At 45.2% G+C, this 15,386-nt stretch overlaps 1 protein-coding gene across 4 annotated transcripts in view; it reads right to left on the bottom strand.

Moving 5' to 3' along the window:
- RALGAPA2 (Ral GTPase activating protein catalytic subunit alpha 2) overlaps window positions 1–15,386 on the bottom strand; it is a 135,165-nt gene that overhangs the window by 25,392 nt on the left and 94,387 nt on the right. Inside the window, exon 39 of one of the 4 annotated variants that reach the window (XM_075089688.1) lies at window positions 4,467–4,553. The exons of the other annotated variants lie outside the window; for them this stretch is intronic. Within the exon in view, the coding sequence (XP_074945789.1) occupies window positions 4,547–4,553 (7 nt within the window). The 3' untranslated portion in view covers window positions 4,467–4,546. Of the gene's footprint in view, window positions 1–4,466; window positions 4,554–15,386 lie in introns of those variants that run through there. 4 annotated transcript variants of the gene reach the window in all.

The raw sequence follows: 15,386 nt of genomic DNA, 5'->3' as shown, positions 1-15,386 counted from the left end.
GATAATATGCTATCCCTGGTCTACTATTGTCAGCCACATACCAGCAATACTATCTATCCCCTTTTACTTTTATTATCCTCTTTGTTACAGTATACGTGTTACAGGCAAGGGAGGCTTCTTTTGAAAGCTGGAGTATTTTTCCACTGAAACAGTATTCTAATAGTTTTCTGTTTGCGAACAGCAGCAGCAGGATCTTCAGAACCATTAAAAGTCACCCGTACCACCCTTTGAGAGGGATGGCAAAACTCCTGACAGCTTTTATCAGGCAAATCTTTAGAACCCTTGAAAACAGCCCTGTAATAACAGCAATAAAGACCGACTAATCCAAAGCCAGATACGAGACCATGAATCGATGTCCCTCCCCAACACGCACTCCCTTCAGAGGTATCATTCAAGTGGCTGCAGAAATGACAGCTTATGAAGACAGACGCTGTACCGCATTAAAAGCCTCCCCAAAACCTTGCGGAGAAAAAACCCAGGCCCGTTTGCACTGGGTGGTCAGCGTTTGTGATGCTCGTTCTTCAGAGAAGAAAGCGACCGAGCGACCGAACCCTTAGGAGAAGAGGCCGTTTAGGGGCCGGCGATGCTGGTTTGGAGCTACAAACCCAGCCGCCACAAACCACTACTAGCGGGTTTATTCATATCATGCATCTGCCTCCTGCCCTTCGTGGGTGCTCTCTCGGAGCCTGCAGGCTGCACCCCGCGGGCCAGGTTACGGAGGAAATTGTTAACTCGCTAATTTTTGCAGCATGTGTGGACCAAATATTTAATTAAAGTCAGACCTGGTGTGTGCTATCGCCCAATACAGCTTATCTGAATGTGCAGCATAGAGACATCGTCCACCAGCGTTTGTGATTAATTCACCACTCGCAGATGGCCAAGCCACGTGGGTATCCTTCAGCGTATTCCAAGTGTGAGACCCTCGCTGGTAGTTGGGTGACCTAATGAAAACTGAAGGACCAGAACACGCTAAGTGAGGAACAGATCGCTATATCCACGCAGATAAATATGCCGAGGAATGCTCTGGCACTTCACCTATTTTGTACAGAGCACTTTGCGTCCCTGCTATTAATTTTTTTTCAGTTTGCAAAGCAGGATAGCTGGGTCCAAACATTTTACACTTAAGAGGAGAGGAAGCCATACAGATGGGATGCATTATTGCCTTTATTTTACATAGAACGTAAGTGCAGAGAGACGGAGAAATGTATTTAGAAGTTACGCAGGATGATTTTGTCGTTAAGGAACTAAAGAATAACTTGGGTCTCTTGGTTTTTCCTTTTTCCTTAACAGATTTCCTGTCTCTCTTGTTTTAATAATTTAAAAAAAAAAACGTAAATGATGTATTTTTAAAACACTTCCATTTAGAAACATAAGTGACATTAATTCGGATTTTTTAAATGATTGGGAGTTCTGTAGTTTTAAAATCTTAAGTAGAACTCGTTTCATTTTTGCACAGCTAGAAATTCTCTCTCTCTCGTAAGATAAAGCATCCGTTTTTGGTAGCAGTAGCAGACTGCAAAATATCCAAACCTTTGGTTTGTCTTGGACTTCAGCATGTTTAGCTTTGGGCCATATACACATATTGGCTGGAGAATCGAGTTCGGGGGAGAAGCAGAAACAGTTTTTCTGGTAGCTTATTGTTTGCCTTTGACAGCTGTTGGAAACTGCTTACACGCTGGAAATATTAATAGTCTTGATGGAGATAAGTGAGGCAGGCAGGAATTAGAAGAGCTGTTTATCACATGGCTCTCCTATACGGCCGCAACTTCCTCTGGACAAGTCCGATAATACAATTTGGTCCTGAAACACGCGCAGCAGATTGTGGTGTATTTACTCGGAGCCGTAACCAGAAAATAAAGGCGGCGGCATGGCGAAGCGAAGGCCTTGCACCTTCTCGTTAAATGCCGGGCTGTTCCTGGAGGTTTCCGCAGCTGCAGCAATTACTTTTTGAGTCTACATAGGAGGGAAGGAGAGGGCCTTTTCCCTTTCCTGTGGACCTTGTTTCAGTGAGTTATGCCTCTGTACCTCACGATTAGATTGCTGTAATGTCCTATACGTGTACCTTTACCCTCAGGGCTCTCAGAAATAAAGCTGATGCAGAATGCAGCTGCCTGCTTATTAAGCAAGAAGGCGTGTTGGGAGCACAGCTAGCCCCTCGGCCAGGATCCACGCTGCCTCGCCGTGATGAAATTCCAGGCGGAGCTCAGAGGGATCCTGTGAACCTCCAGATCCCAAGGTGGTGGAGCCCAGCCGGCCAGCGGACCTCCCTGCGGTGGGCTGCAATTCTCCCACGTAAATGCAAAGGAGCTGCTGGGGGGGATGCTCAGCTGGCTGGACCAGATCTTCCTTTTACTCAGACTTCTAGGAAAGGTGCAGACACTTGCCTGCAAGGTCAGTGAGTTTATTTTATTAAGGCCATCAGTTGATTACATAATGCTATTGGTAGCCACTTATATCTCAAAATTTTAAAATTTAAACCCTTCTCAGTATATTTTAGCATTGCTACACTTATTGCCATCACATTCTCCAAATGCAAGCATGTTCTCCTCAAGTCAGAAATGTCACCAAACTGGTACACTGCCTCTTAAAAAACTCAACTGCTGTATCAGCTCTGCCCCTCAGCCCGCTCTGTTCTATCGTGCACCCTGAGAAAGGGTACAGGTCACTGCATTTCCTCAGAGCCTGTACTTTCAAGCTCATCACAGCAGTATCAAAGTGAGTATACAGTTAAGGATAATGGCACACTCAAAACCATTCAAAAACTGAATGTACCAGCAACAACCTAAGTCATTCTCAGCTTTGAAAGTTAAATAACCAGAGAGGGGGGGAAGAGAGAGATAATGACAGGTTCAGAATTCTTGTAAGCCTGATGAACAGTTCTCAAGACAACTACGTATCTCGTAAGATAATTTTGCGACAGTAAATCAGAAGTCAACTTTTGTCTCAACATTACATTTAGATAAGGGAAAGCAAGCAGAAATTATCAAAATACTTCCCTGCACATTCACTTCAGAAATCCGGACGCTTTGGAAGTTGACAAAGTATAATTACTGACAGCTTAAATACGAAAAGCCGCACAAAGGCAGGAAAACACTTGCAAAATAGTTGACATAACCGAAGAGAGGAATCCGCTTCACCTAGCTACACACCAACGCATCGCTTGAGGCAGAGCGCGCCAACCCTTGCGGGCAGCTGGGCGGCAGAGGGGGTCCCCGTGGGCGCGGGGTGGCGAGCACAGCTCCCGCGCCGTGCGCCGCGCCACCCAAACCGCGCCCTGCTCCCACAGACCCCGCCAGACCGCACAGAACGAGAGGTCGCCTTCAAGCGATCCTGACCCAACACACCTTTCAGAGGCACAGAACCTTCCCCCGTTAACTGGCTGGTCTCATCTCTAAAGAAACGTCAAAACCACCTTACCTGGGGAAGGCCTGCACCGCTGACTGCGGTTCCGTGAAACCACAACGCTCCTTGCGGCGAGGCCCACGCACGCCTGGGCGTGATTCATGTGTAACATGCTCTCGCCACAACGCCCTAAATTGCTTGCTAATCTACCGGATAGCTAAACACGCAGCCCTGCAGAACGGCGAGATGAGATGATAATAAAATTACCTAGAAAATCTGTGTTAAACAGGGAAGAGCCCACACTTAATTGTGTTTTTGCATATATAACTTTCAGGGGCAGGGAACTGCAGACTCATAAATCAGCCGAGATTACACTTCCCTACAAATGTGCTCTTAAAAGTCTGCGTTTCAAGTTTCTGAGCAGGATGCACAAGTGTTATTTAAGTGGTGCATACAAGCCAAGGACAAGTCAGACCACCGTTGTTATCTTCATGAACGTGAACAAAAGGGTGTGCCTTTCTTGATTTTAAATAAATTGAAACAAGAATTGTAATTCAGTTAGTTTTGAATCCGTCTTTTTGCCCACAATGAGAGCAGCAAGCCGTCTGCTAAACTGACCTGCATCTCACACACATCTTGCTGACGGGAGAATCTACGCCTTAAAGGAAGGAGTAAAAAGTCCTGTACAAGCCTGGTGAGAGGTAGCGAGCTACGCCATTGCTCATCACTCGCACAGTATATTTGATTTCTTCCTATTCAATAGCGATGTTTCCAGGTCTTCAAAATTAAATGTTTTCCAAATGTAAATCCTTGGAAAGCTTAACTTCTCTGAAAATACAAGATTTCACAAACTGTGAAGCAGTTATAAATGTTTATAAATGTTTAATTTTGAAAGAGAATATACCATAAAGGATCTTAACACATAGTCTAGAAAATAATAAGCGGAAATACCTCTCATGGCATACGGTTCCCGCCTCGCGCCCTCCCCGGCAGGAGCGCAGCGGCACCGAGTCCTGGGAGCGCATAGTGCCCCACGCCAGAGGGCCTTGCGCGCACGGGACCAGCCGTGCCGAGCTGCTGCTGAGCAGCACGTGGACAGGCGGGACGCCTGGAATTGGCCGGTGTGGGCTTTCGCCTCGCATCACACGCGCACAAAGGCCACCTTCGTGCCTTGGGTATAACTGATGGACGGGCAACCTCTGCTTCAAATTCTTGCTCTTTGGTTAAGGGAAAGTCTTTTCGGATGAATTTATAATCATATTTTTTCACCTACTAAAGGTTAATAAATCATCACTGTCAGTTTGATAAGAGCATAAGGGCCAGGCAGCTACAGCCAGAACAAAATATAATTACACAAAATAATTTTGCCCCTTGTAGTTTGTTACAGATCTTTTCATTATTTCTGGGACTAACACTAAATGGCTCAGTTTCAGGTCTATTATACTTGATAATTTACATTCATTACAATCAGGGATAGGTAACCATGGGGCTTATTATCACATCCATTACGAGTGACACCATTTGCAAGATGCTCTACACTAAATGTACTTGTTGCTGCAGTGATACAGGCTGGGAAATTGCTCTACATTCGAGGATAGGAAGGAAGAACAAATTAGAAAAAGACCACCAAGAAATCAGTGGGAATGTCCCAGTTCTAAATAAAAAAAAAGAGGGGGGGGTATTTAAAATTATAATCTGATGCGTTTATAGCTGTTGCAGAGCAGACCCAGGGACTGAGCAAGGGATCTCCTGGGCACGGGGCTCTGAGTAGACACACAATACATCAAAAAAAAAATCTTCGCGTCCGAGGAGTTCTTTGTGAACCGTGAGGCCATGAGAGCCTTGTGGGGGCTTAATGGCAAGGCAATACTTCTGCGCTGCCCCCTTTTCGTTCTGTACGAGCCCCCCTAGCTCCCGCTGTACCTGAGCCCACTGGGGAGCCCCGGGAGCAGGGTCCCTGGCTGGCAGCCGGCCCCGCTCCTCGCCCCAGCCGCCCGGCGCAATCATGCTGTTTATCCCTCTGCGACAATCAGGCAGGCACGGCACAACACCTGGTACTCCGGTCCGGGGCCCTCCTTGGCAGCTGACTGCAAAAGCTCCCTGCCAGGTGGTTGCACTTCAATTACATTAGCTAGGCATTGTAGGGTTAACAAGTATCCAGAGGAAATCTTTTATTCATATAACACAGTATGCCTTTTGTTGATCTTTGAATAATGTTGCTTGAAATCCATTAAATTAAAATACTCTTTCAAGCACACAGCCTGCAACAGGTACGGCAGTGCGTACCCACCGCTGTCTGCTCACACGGCATTGTCACGGGCACACGGCCGTTTCAGGAAAATTTGATCCCCGAAAGCAGATGATTAAGTCAGCATTTAAAACAACATTTTTTTTCCCTGGAAGTGACCTCTCAGTGGGCGGAATGGGTTCCCCTTTCATTGCGTAGCTCAGCCGGTGTGCATGCTGTGATGTCTCTCCATTTCCCCAAGGGAGTAAATTAAAATTCTGGTGCATGTTTATGAAATCTGCTTTTTTTACTTGTAAAGTGGGGGTGGTGGGTGAGTGGGGAGGGGAGGAAGCAAAACTGAGAATGTAAGCGACCCCTTCACAACAAGGCAAGTTAATGCAATGGTTTCACTGTTGCTGACTTCTTCTAAATGTTCTACTCTTTCTAAAAAAATTTCCCCATAGGTTTTGACTAACTCAGTTTGGCCATAGAGTCTTATCACATTTAATTATGGGGCAAGAGGTGAGTTAATGACTGAGCCATATGATACTGTTTAAACGACCACGTTCTCAATTCAGGCACAAGACAAATGATGGTGAATATGGAGAGTGCTAGGGAGGATGCCGAAGGGCTGTTCGGCTGGCTACCCAGCCCTCGGTGACAGTCACTGTCTTAACGCCTAGGACTGGTCAGTTTTAAACTAACTTCAACCAAAAAACTGTGAGAAGACGACACAATCAGAAGACAGACTACTGTATACAGGCGATCCAATGCACAGAGGAACAAGAACAGAAGTGCTGAAAACTGCCCCGAGACAGTACAAGAGAAAAACTGCTTCTGCCTGTAGGCAGAAGTGAGATTACAGAAACAACGTGAAGGGCTCTGAAAAACCAGCAAGGTGGTCAGAGAGACCAGAAGTGCCACCGGAGCCCTTTCCAGATCCGGGCATTTAGTTTGCGTTTTCAAATTAAAAGCTGCTGAAGCTCACTGCAGCACTAGAGGCAGGCTGGGGTTGGGCCGTGCAAGCTGCACGCCACAGGTGGGACAACCCGTCCCCATGGTGGAGACCCTCCAGGGGCTCAGAAGATTGGGGTCGCACAAAGACACCAGGGAAAGCGTCCGCCAGCAATTCTGCTGTGCGAGCGACGGGGCACTGGCGAAGGCTTCCCGCTCCTGCCCATCGCCAAGGTGTCTGGGTTACGGAGCACGCGCTCCCACCACGATGAGATTACGGCCGATTCACGGAACGGCAGCACTTTGTTAGAATGGAAAATTAATCTGATTTGAGAAGGCAAATGAGCGAGCTCGTGCCGCCGTAGAGAAAGCTGTGATGCGGAGTGGAAATCCTACGCGAGAGGCAGAAGTAACTCCTGCTCACGCTCCCTGTGAGCCAACGCCACGCAGCAGCGGTGGATGACAGCTGGCGACAACCTGCAGCTCTGCTCCCTTTCTCCAAGGCTATCACAGAAACCCACCCAAGAGCCCCCAGTGGAAGAGCAGAGCTGTTCCGCTCTGCACTGCCCTTGCCACCTGCTTCCCACCAGAGCTTTTTGACACAGCTCACGCTCCAGACGGCGCAGAAATGCTCCTCTGAACTGCGCTGAAGATGACCGCAAGTCACCTCGTGGGCTGCCCCTTCCCCGGCACGTGCCTCAAAGCACACCTCCAGCTTTCAGGCTGGGCGAAGGATCCTAACAAGGCGCGTGTGCCGAGGAGCTGCCCGCCGGGCGCGTGAGCCTGCGGGACGTGCGGGGGTCCGGCCGTTCAAGCGGCTCCGGGCATGAGAGGCGCCCGGGTTGCACAGCCCTCGTCAGACACGGGCTGCGCAGAAACCCGGCAGGTTTTCCTCGTGTTCTTGGCTTCCACTGAAACGCATCCTGTTCTTACTGTTGACACTATTTCTTGAAGCCAGTGCCCTTTAAGCTACGTTTCTGAAGTTCTTTGAAGTCCTTCACTGCTGAGTCATCTCAGATATAAAAGGAGATCACGGGGATCCCAGAGAGAAAGGGGGAGAGCAGGAGATGAATTTTTAATGAAGCATCAAAGTTGGTGGAAGCAAACAGAGACGGAAAATCTATAGGGACCGTGACCTAGGGAAGAAGCTACACAGCAGTCACGCTGCATGCTGCTGCCGTCGTACCTCACTGGAAAAATATTTCAAGTGCAGGATTATGTAAGATTTTTCTTTATTCATGTTTTCTTCCAATTTTTGTTAAGTCTTATCAATGAAATACCTATCCAGCTATAAGCTTTCTGAATGAACATCTTTTAATTAAAATTTATCTTTTAATTAAAATAAAAAGCAATGTGAGAGTTCTGAACATGTCCTACTTTACTGTTTCATTTGCAACTTACTGTTTTTATAATTACAGCTTTTCAAAAGCTAGAGTTTTCTACTGCTTGAGAAACACAATAGGCAAATTTTCTGATTTTTGAGCAGAAAGCTGCTCTGCATACTAGATGACACTCTCCTACAACATCCACCACCAGAGGCTAGTTCACCGTTATTTAGCTTGCTCTCTCGAAACTCAACCACCCAATTTCACACAGTTTTTAAAAGGAAGGTTTTTGTCACTCAATTGTCAACTATTCTGCCTCCTACGGAACGTAATAAACTCTGAAATAACTCCTGCGCAGTTACACGCTAACGCTTTCCGTATTTATCTTCACGAGGAATTCAGTCAACCATTTCTTCCTAGTCAATAACGAAAGGAGAATCGGTGTCTTCAGCACGAGTAGCCCTTCTCCATGCAAATTTGTGATGACGCCTGTGTCGCGACCTACATCACTCCCCTGCTACGGGAACTGCGAGGTGGTCCTGTGAGCAGCCTGCAAAATTTCATCCATTTGCTGGAAAATATCCACTGCAGCACAAGATGAGGCCATCCAAATAATTTCACTTGCTAATTAAGTTCGGAAATACATTACAGCCTTGTCTTCGAGGGTGATTTTAACAGACTACGGTGCTTATTGCACCACCAAGCCGTCTTGCTATTTGAAAACCAAATTCTATGACTTGGTATAACAGCAGTAACGCCGACGCACGTTAAGTGGATTATTTGAAATTAAACATTTGGCTTTTTTGCAACATCTATTTTCAATAAATGCCTTGGCTTTGCCGTGGTATTTATCTGTGCAGGCACACCATTATCTGATCCCACTGTATAATGCCATTAATATTACTGCATATTTATATTATGCTACCGTGAGCAAGGTTGGGCTACCAGGGTATTAGAAGCTGCCTATATGAAGCAGATACTGTTCTGCAGCTCAAAACAATGACCAGCACTTCTGAATGAAAAGCGAGAAAGTGAACATTAGCACATCAAAGGCCCCTTTCTGAAAGAAGAAAAATTGCATGATGCACACTTTAATCTTCCTGACAATCTATGCATGGATTGAACTGAATTCTATTTTTCACACAAATGTGAATGCTTGATATGAGGACATCTTTACCAACAGCAAAAAGAACAGAGAAAGACGTGCTAGCACAGTCTTTGAACTTTTAAAATATGGATTAACATGCGATAATGTTTAACAACTGATAGAACAACAGCCACCTTATCTCTCTTAATAAACCCAAATAACGTAAAACACATTTTACGGGCAACGTACAGGAAAACTGTTATAAATATTTTAATCTTTAAAAAATTAAGAAATTAGTAGTAAACAAAATACAGGCAATATTAAAATCTGCAGGTAAGTGTGTATTATTTAAAGTCAGTTACCCAACACAGAACACCCTGAAGTGTAATTCGCTTACTTAGCACTCCTATTTGGCTAACCAACGGTGGAACAGGACCCGTGCTTATAGGTTTAAAAGAAAATACTGCTAAAATAGGTGTACAACGCACATTACATTAATCACGCTCATTCTGCTGTAGTAAGCTCAGCGAATTCTGCATGTAGATCTTCTCGCACTGCAGAAGACTTGTGTCACTCAGCCCGGAGAAGCAAACACTTAGGAGCTACTCTGATCTCGACAGCTCTGTGCTCAGCAAAGCCAATAGAGAAGCGCTTCCAGAAAAGAAGAGCACAGGGCAGCAGCACGATACTACCCGACGCTGCGAGAAGGGCTCAGTGATGCAGCTCTCTATACCCTCTCCATCGAATCGTTACCTCTTGCAGTGTAACACCGTGGACGGGGAGGCTCTGATCGCTCCCTTCACCCTTAGGCAAAACTTATTTTTACTCTGTTCCTTTAAAAAGGAGCAGCAGACCACACTTAGATTCACCGAAATGGGCTGTTACAGCATGGGGTCAGAGGTGAGAGGATGAGTTAGCATGTGGAAACATTGGAAAAGGAATTACAAATAACCATTTCGAAAATCTCTCTTTTAGGGCAATGAAAACACTCGACATCTGTGTTAGAATTGGTCCAAAAGAGGACAGCGGCATGAGGAAAACCCACAAAAGATTAACGTGGCCGAGAACTGTCACGGCATCGAAAAGTTTGCCTGTGCCTCACCTCAGACACCCATGACGCTACAGAACAGGACACTGAAGGTACAACAAAAAACAGGGGCCCTTTATACTAATTTCGCAAATAACGTCTGCAATGTAGAAAGCAGGCAATATGGTTCACTTTTCTAAACACACTGGGTTCAGCCCCATACCCAAGACTGCTGTTTCACTCTGTATTTTGCTTCTCTGGGACACAGCCTTACTCAAAGCACCGGCTAAAACACATACTGGGGGAGGAAAGAATGACCGGACCAGACAGATGGTCTGCCTTTGGATGCTGAAAGGGATTTTGAGGGAGTTGAGCAGTGTGACTTAAATATTCAGGGCAAGAATTAAGGTAAACACAGATCAATCCAAATTAGGTAAAGCACAACTACAGTACCACAATACCGTGCCATATATAAAAAATGGCAACAGATCACAAACACAAAAATGCCGTAGGCAAAAGTGTCCTTTTTCTCCTTTACTAATCTCTCTAGCTCCAAAGTCGGTCATGAGAGGAATGTGACAGTCACATTCAGCACAACTGTTTGATTCTTAATATACAGAAGTCTTCTAAAATTGTTTTTCTTAAAAATCCTGACACTCCTGAAATATTGCCTCTTCTGCCTGACCAGGAAACTGAAATTTACTTTTGTTTTAAAAAAAGCGCCACCATTTATTCATTCTGCACGAATCACTGACTCAGCACATTACTGCACAGTCAAAATGCACAGAGGTAAAGCAGCAGAAACACCCAAAAGTATTTAGGAGCTTCTGTCCTACTGTTTTCTTGCAGTTCTGGACCATTATGACAATAGTCTCTAACTCCAGCAGCACTGGTGGATTCCACTCCACCCTAAAATCTCATTTTACTGAATACTATAAAACAAACAAACAAAACCCAAACCCAAAAGCCCAAACCCAAAGCTGTCTCAGTCTGATGCTCTAAATGTAACAAAAAGATTCAATACCAGGGGAGGAAAACGCCTGTCTGCATGCATCCTATTTCTAATGTTCTTCCAGTAAGCGCTAAAAGGAAAAAAAAAAACATTTTGTTTACCAGTCCCTGTATATCTTCTTCAACAAGACAAGGGAAGATTAAAAATTGTTATTCTGGGCATTAAAAAGGATGCTAAATTCCACGTGAGCCTTTGATTTGTAAGCACCAGTTTCACAGATACTGTAATTGACATGAAAAATTGAAACTAAAAGTAAAACCTCTCCATGTTGCTTTCCGAGATCCTGGTGCTTTGTGTGTTGACTTTTGGGATTCCAAAATGCGTGTTGCTGTGGTATTTAAAACAAAACAAAACAAAACGGAAATGCTGGCATGCAAATCCTATTCAACAACTTGAGAATACTAAGGGCTTTTACAAGGCAAAGAACACGTTAAAAGTTCATTAATTAAACAGTGCTTGTGAACAGATGGAATGGCTATCTGGGCTCTAATTACTGTAAGTTGGTACAGAGGTTCGCAGACCTTAATGAGGTTCAATAAAATGAATGATTACACATCAATCACAATTAGAGAAACCTGTAAGATGAGCTGAATTATCATGGCAACAAGTCATAAAACATTGGAGCACAAAACCCAACAGGCTCTGTGAAATCCTATAAAGAAAACAGTTTCTGAATTAAAACGGTTCTTCTGGATAGGAACAATTCCCCTCTACTGCCAACCCCGTAAAAACGCTCGGTGATTTAGCAGTAAGGGTCGCGCTGTCCCTCTCCGACGCCCTGGAGGACTGGATAGGGGGGCTTTGCAGTACCTAAAGGGTCAGCAACAGCAAGGCAAGGCAACGGTCTGAAGAACTGCCAGTTACAGAAATGGAGAGACGGGAACTCTGTCGCACATTAAATACGTTGCTGGAAATAAAGACACGGATGTTTCTTTTTATCGTCCCAGTGGAGTGGAGATGTCAAACATCAGGTACAGAGGCCGTTTAAAACCTGTACAATTAGAACATGCGCCTATTTGGAAAACTGTCTAGTTGAGGTTATTCAGACCAATATGTGTGAGTGTAAAACTGTTATTCCTACAGCTCCCAACCTTTAAGTAACAAGGAGCTTTATTTAAAAATTAAGGACAGAAAAATAATCCCTGGCACTTCCACCTCTTACCACTGGAGCCACCTGTGGGAAATGGTGTTTTCAGAGCCTCAAAGTTCCCAGCTGTAACAGATGCTGGCAGCGGGGAGAGGAAGGGGGTAAGGTGGAGACAGAAATTAATACTAAGGGGAGGAGTTCACTTATAAGTCTCTGGACATCAGCCTCAGTCCCCGTTCCCCAGAGTAACGGCTCTCTGCTTTTATCACCTGCTCTGTACTGCTACACTTCTCTCGCCTCGATGGCGTGACTCTGGCAGACACAACCCTGCAACACCCCGCAAGGCAGCTTTCAATACCAGGAAGTTCCTTAGGGTCACAGGGACGGCACAAGTTAAGGTAAGGCCTTTCAGGAACAAGAGAGAAGAAAAATGTGCGCTAGCTTGAGGTTATTTTCTAGATTTTAATGACTTCCCTTTCACGATGCTGCATTTTTGGTACCAAGACTTTGCAGTAATGAATAGCTGAGCTAGCCCCAAGTTTGTTTGTTATGGTGATAACACTAAGATCTCTAAGTGAAATAACTGCTGCTTGAACAGCACTGCTTGCCCAGCTGAAAGGTGGGCAGGAGAATGACTCTTGCATTCAAGGAAGCCAACCAACTGTAGGCTAGCTAGGCTTTATAAGATCACCCGTGTTGTTACACAGGTGAAAACGAACAAGATGGATAATCCTAAATAGGTACAACGAATCTAGCTGTTCAGCAGAAGTTACAGTTACAGGCTCTCAAAAAAAAAAAAACAAACCCAAACAAAACCCACAGCAAAAAAAACCCTCACAATCCCACAAAAACCCAAAAACTGGCCCAGGCCAATTCAGAGAAAGTATCGAAAAAACAGCAAATTAACAGAGAATTATTTTTTTTTAACAGAAAATGCTGTACATGTACTAGATTGTTACTTAGCATTAGATTTAAGAAATCATTAAAAGCCATCTGCTCCTGTTTATACACTAGAACCCTGACAGTTAATCTTACTGTGAAATACACACAAAAGTATGATACTGAGGAAAGAAAAAATACAAATTAAATACATCAGCCAATAAACCCACCATGAAAGAGGAGCTTTCTCCTATTCCTCTCTCTTGCTGTCTTCACATTCAGCTCCCCAACCTAATAAAAAAAGCCCCCAGTAACAGGATGACTACAAAAGTTTTTCAAGCACATGTAGAGGGAAACCCTTTCCTCTTTGAAAAATGATATACAGTTATGGTGCTACCCATTAAAGTAGCTTTCATATAAGAGGCACAAAAATTATGCACCTCGTCCTCTTAGCATCAGATGCACAGAAACGTCAGGTTGGATGGATGTCAGGAGGTGATCTAGTCTCATGTCCTCAAGTCATGGTCAACACCCCATTCAGAAGCTCATTTTTAGCAAAAGAGAAACAAAGTGATTAAGAAAATTCAAAGCTAAACTTAAAAATATCTTTCCTGATCAGAAAATGACTGCTTAACTTTTGACTGAAGTGATGGCAGCATGTATGGTTCATGAAAAACCTACTGAGGTCAGGATTCCTTTAAAAGAGAAAAAAATAAGTTTGAAAAAAGACGTAAGCCTATGTTGGCGATTACACATTTGTATTAACACAAGAGCCTGATTGCTGGGGACGCGCACACGAAACCGCCCACATGCACGTCTAGCTGGTCCTCGTGCACCCTTTGCGCCTTCTCACCACCCGCGCGGAGGCAACCGCGTGGTTTCAGGGGCACAGGGACTGCCTTGCTGCGTCGAAACCACAGCTTCCGAGGGCGGCACCCAGGCGTGGGCCATCGCGAGGACGTGGTGCACCGCGCTGGAGCCACTGGGAACCCCGCAGCAGGCTGCTGTGGAGCCACCAGCCCCACAAGAGCTCTCAAACCATCCCCTAGTAAAGACTTTCCGAAGCCAGGGCTTCTCCTTAAAAACATTCCCCGCGGGAGCATTAACCTCAACGAAGCGCGGCCCGCAGGGGCTCCTTGTAACAAGTTGCTCTCGGGGAGCCCGAAGCACGGAGCTCGGCCACCTTCATCTTTCACCGCAGGTCCCTTTGTTCCTTTGTTGCGGTGGAGGGAGCGGGGAGCTCCCCGCCGTGCCGCTCGCTCCCTTCCCTACCCCTCATACCTCCCTTATGCTTTTTGTCTCGTAACAACAGTAAGCAAGCCTGAGCTTTTCACTCTCTTCTAACGAGTCTTTTCATGACCTATATAATTCCACATTCATGCAGTGTGCCACGCGACCAGGATGTGCTTTAGTTTTCTCTGAATTTTGCAGTTTAATTTGATGATTACACTGTAAGAATTAAGATGCATCCTTTTAATCTAAATTACTCAGGGTAATTTAACTTAATTTTATTAAAACGTAGAAACGATCGCTGTACGTTCTGCACAAAGGAATTAGACTGGAAGGTTAAGAATCAGCAGCAGCGATACCAGCAGCTCCCTCTAGTTGGAAAGTGTATTATTTTTCTCCCCGAAGAGCAAGTGCATAGGAAAAATAGCCAGATATTGCAAGTGTCTTACAATAAGCAGCTCGGTAACTCATGCTGTAAGATATGATCGCTGTAGAAGTACTACCTACATTGCTTTGATTCTCTCTTAAACGAAAATAACTTTGTTACCTATGCTGACTTCTGACTACTTTTGTAATACGTAACTACCAAAAACTAAAAAATTCCCAGCATTTGAAAATTAATCTACTTTGGAACAAACAAAAAAAAAAAACCCCATATGTTACAGCAGTGATTTAAAAACTGTGTTTTAGTGAAATGTAAAATCAGTGTTAGAACTTGCATATGCTTTAAATAAATATAGGGTTTCATATATTGATCCAGAAGCCACCTCCTTACATTTCCAAGGCTTTGAAACTAAAGAAGAGGCTTTTTAGCCTGAGGGGTTAAAAGTGTGGGTGTGGAAGTGGGCTTTTGTTAGAAAAATTAGCAATGCTATGAGTCATTGTGCATTAGCGGCAGAATAGTTTTGCATCTTGTATGAATCCAGACACCATATGCCATGCGAGGGCCTGCTACTTTATGCGGTGCCGCTGCTGCCGGGCGGCCACGTGGGCATCCCCAGCGGAAAGGCTGTCTGCGCGCGGCGGCGAGCGCAGGAACCTGGTGATCCGAACACGCTGGACATTGTCGCGAGCAGCAGGAACAGCTGGTAAGCTAGCAGCGCTAGCAGAGCTAGCAGAGCCAGCGCGCCGCAGCGGCGGCGGCGAGCCAGCATGCTAATGAGACGGCGAGCGTGCACAAAGCCCGCCGCAGAGGGGCGCGACCCCGGTGCCGTTG

Source organism: Phalacrocorax aristotelis, chromosome 3 (assembly GCF_949628215.1).
Source record: "Phalacrocorax aristotelis chromosome 3, bGulAri2.1, whole genome shotgun sequence".
Classification (NCBI taxonomy): domain Eukaryota; kingdom Metazoa; phylum Chordata; class Aves; order Suliformes; family Phalacrocoracidae; genus Phalacrocorax; species Phalacrocorax aristotelis.
This window is presented reverse-complemented; position numbering and strand designations above follow the sequence as displayed.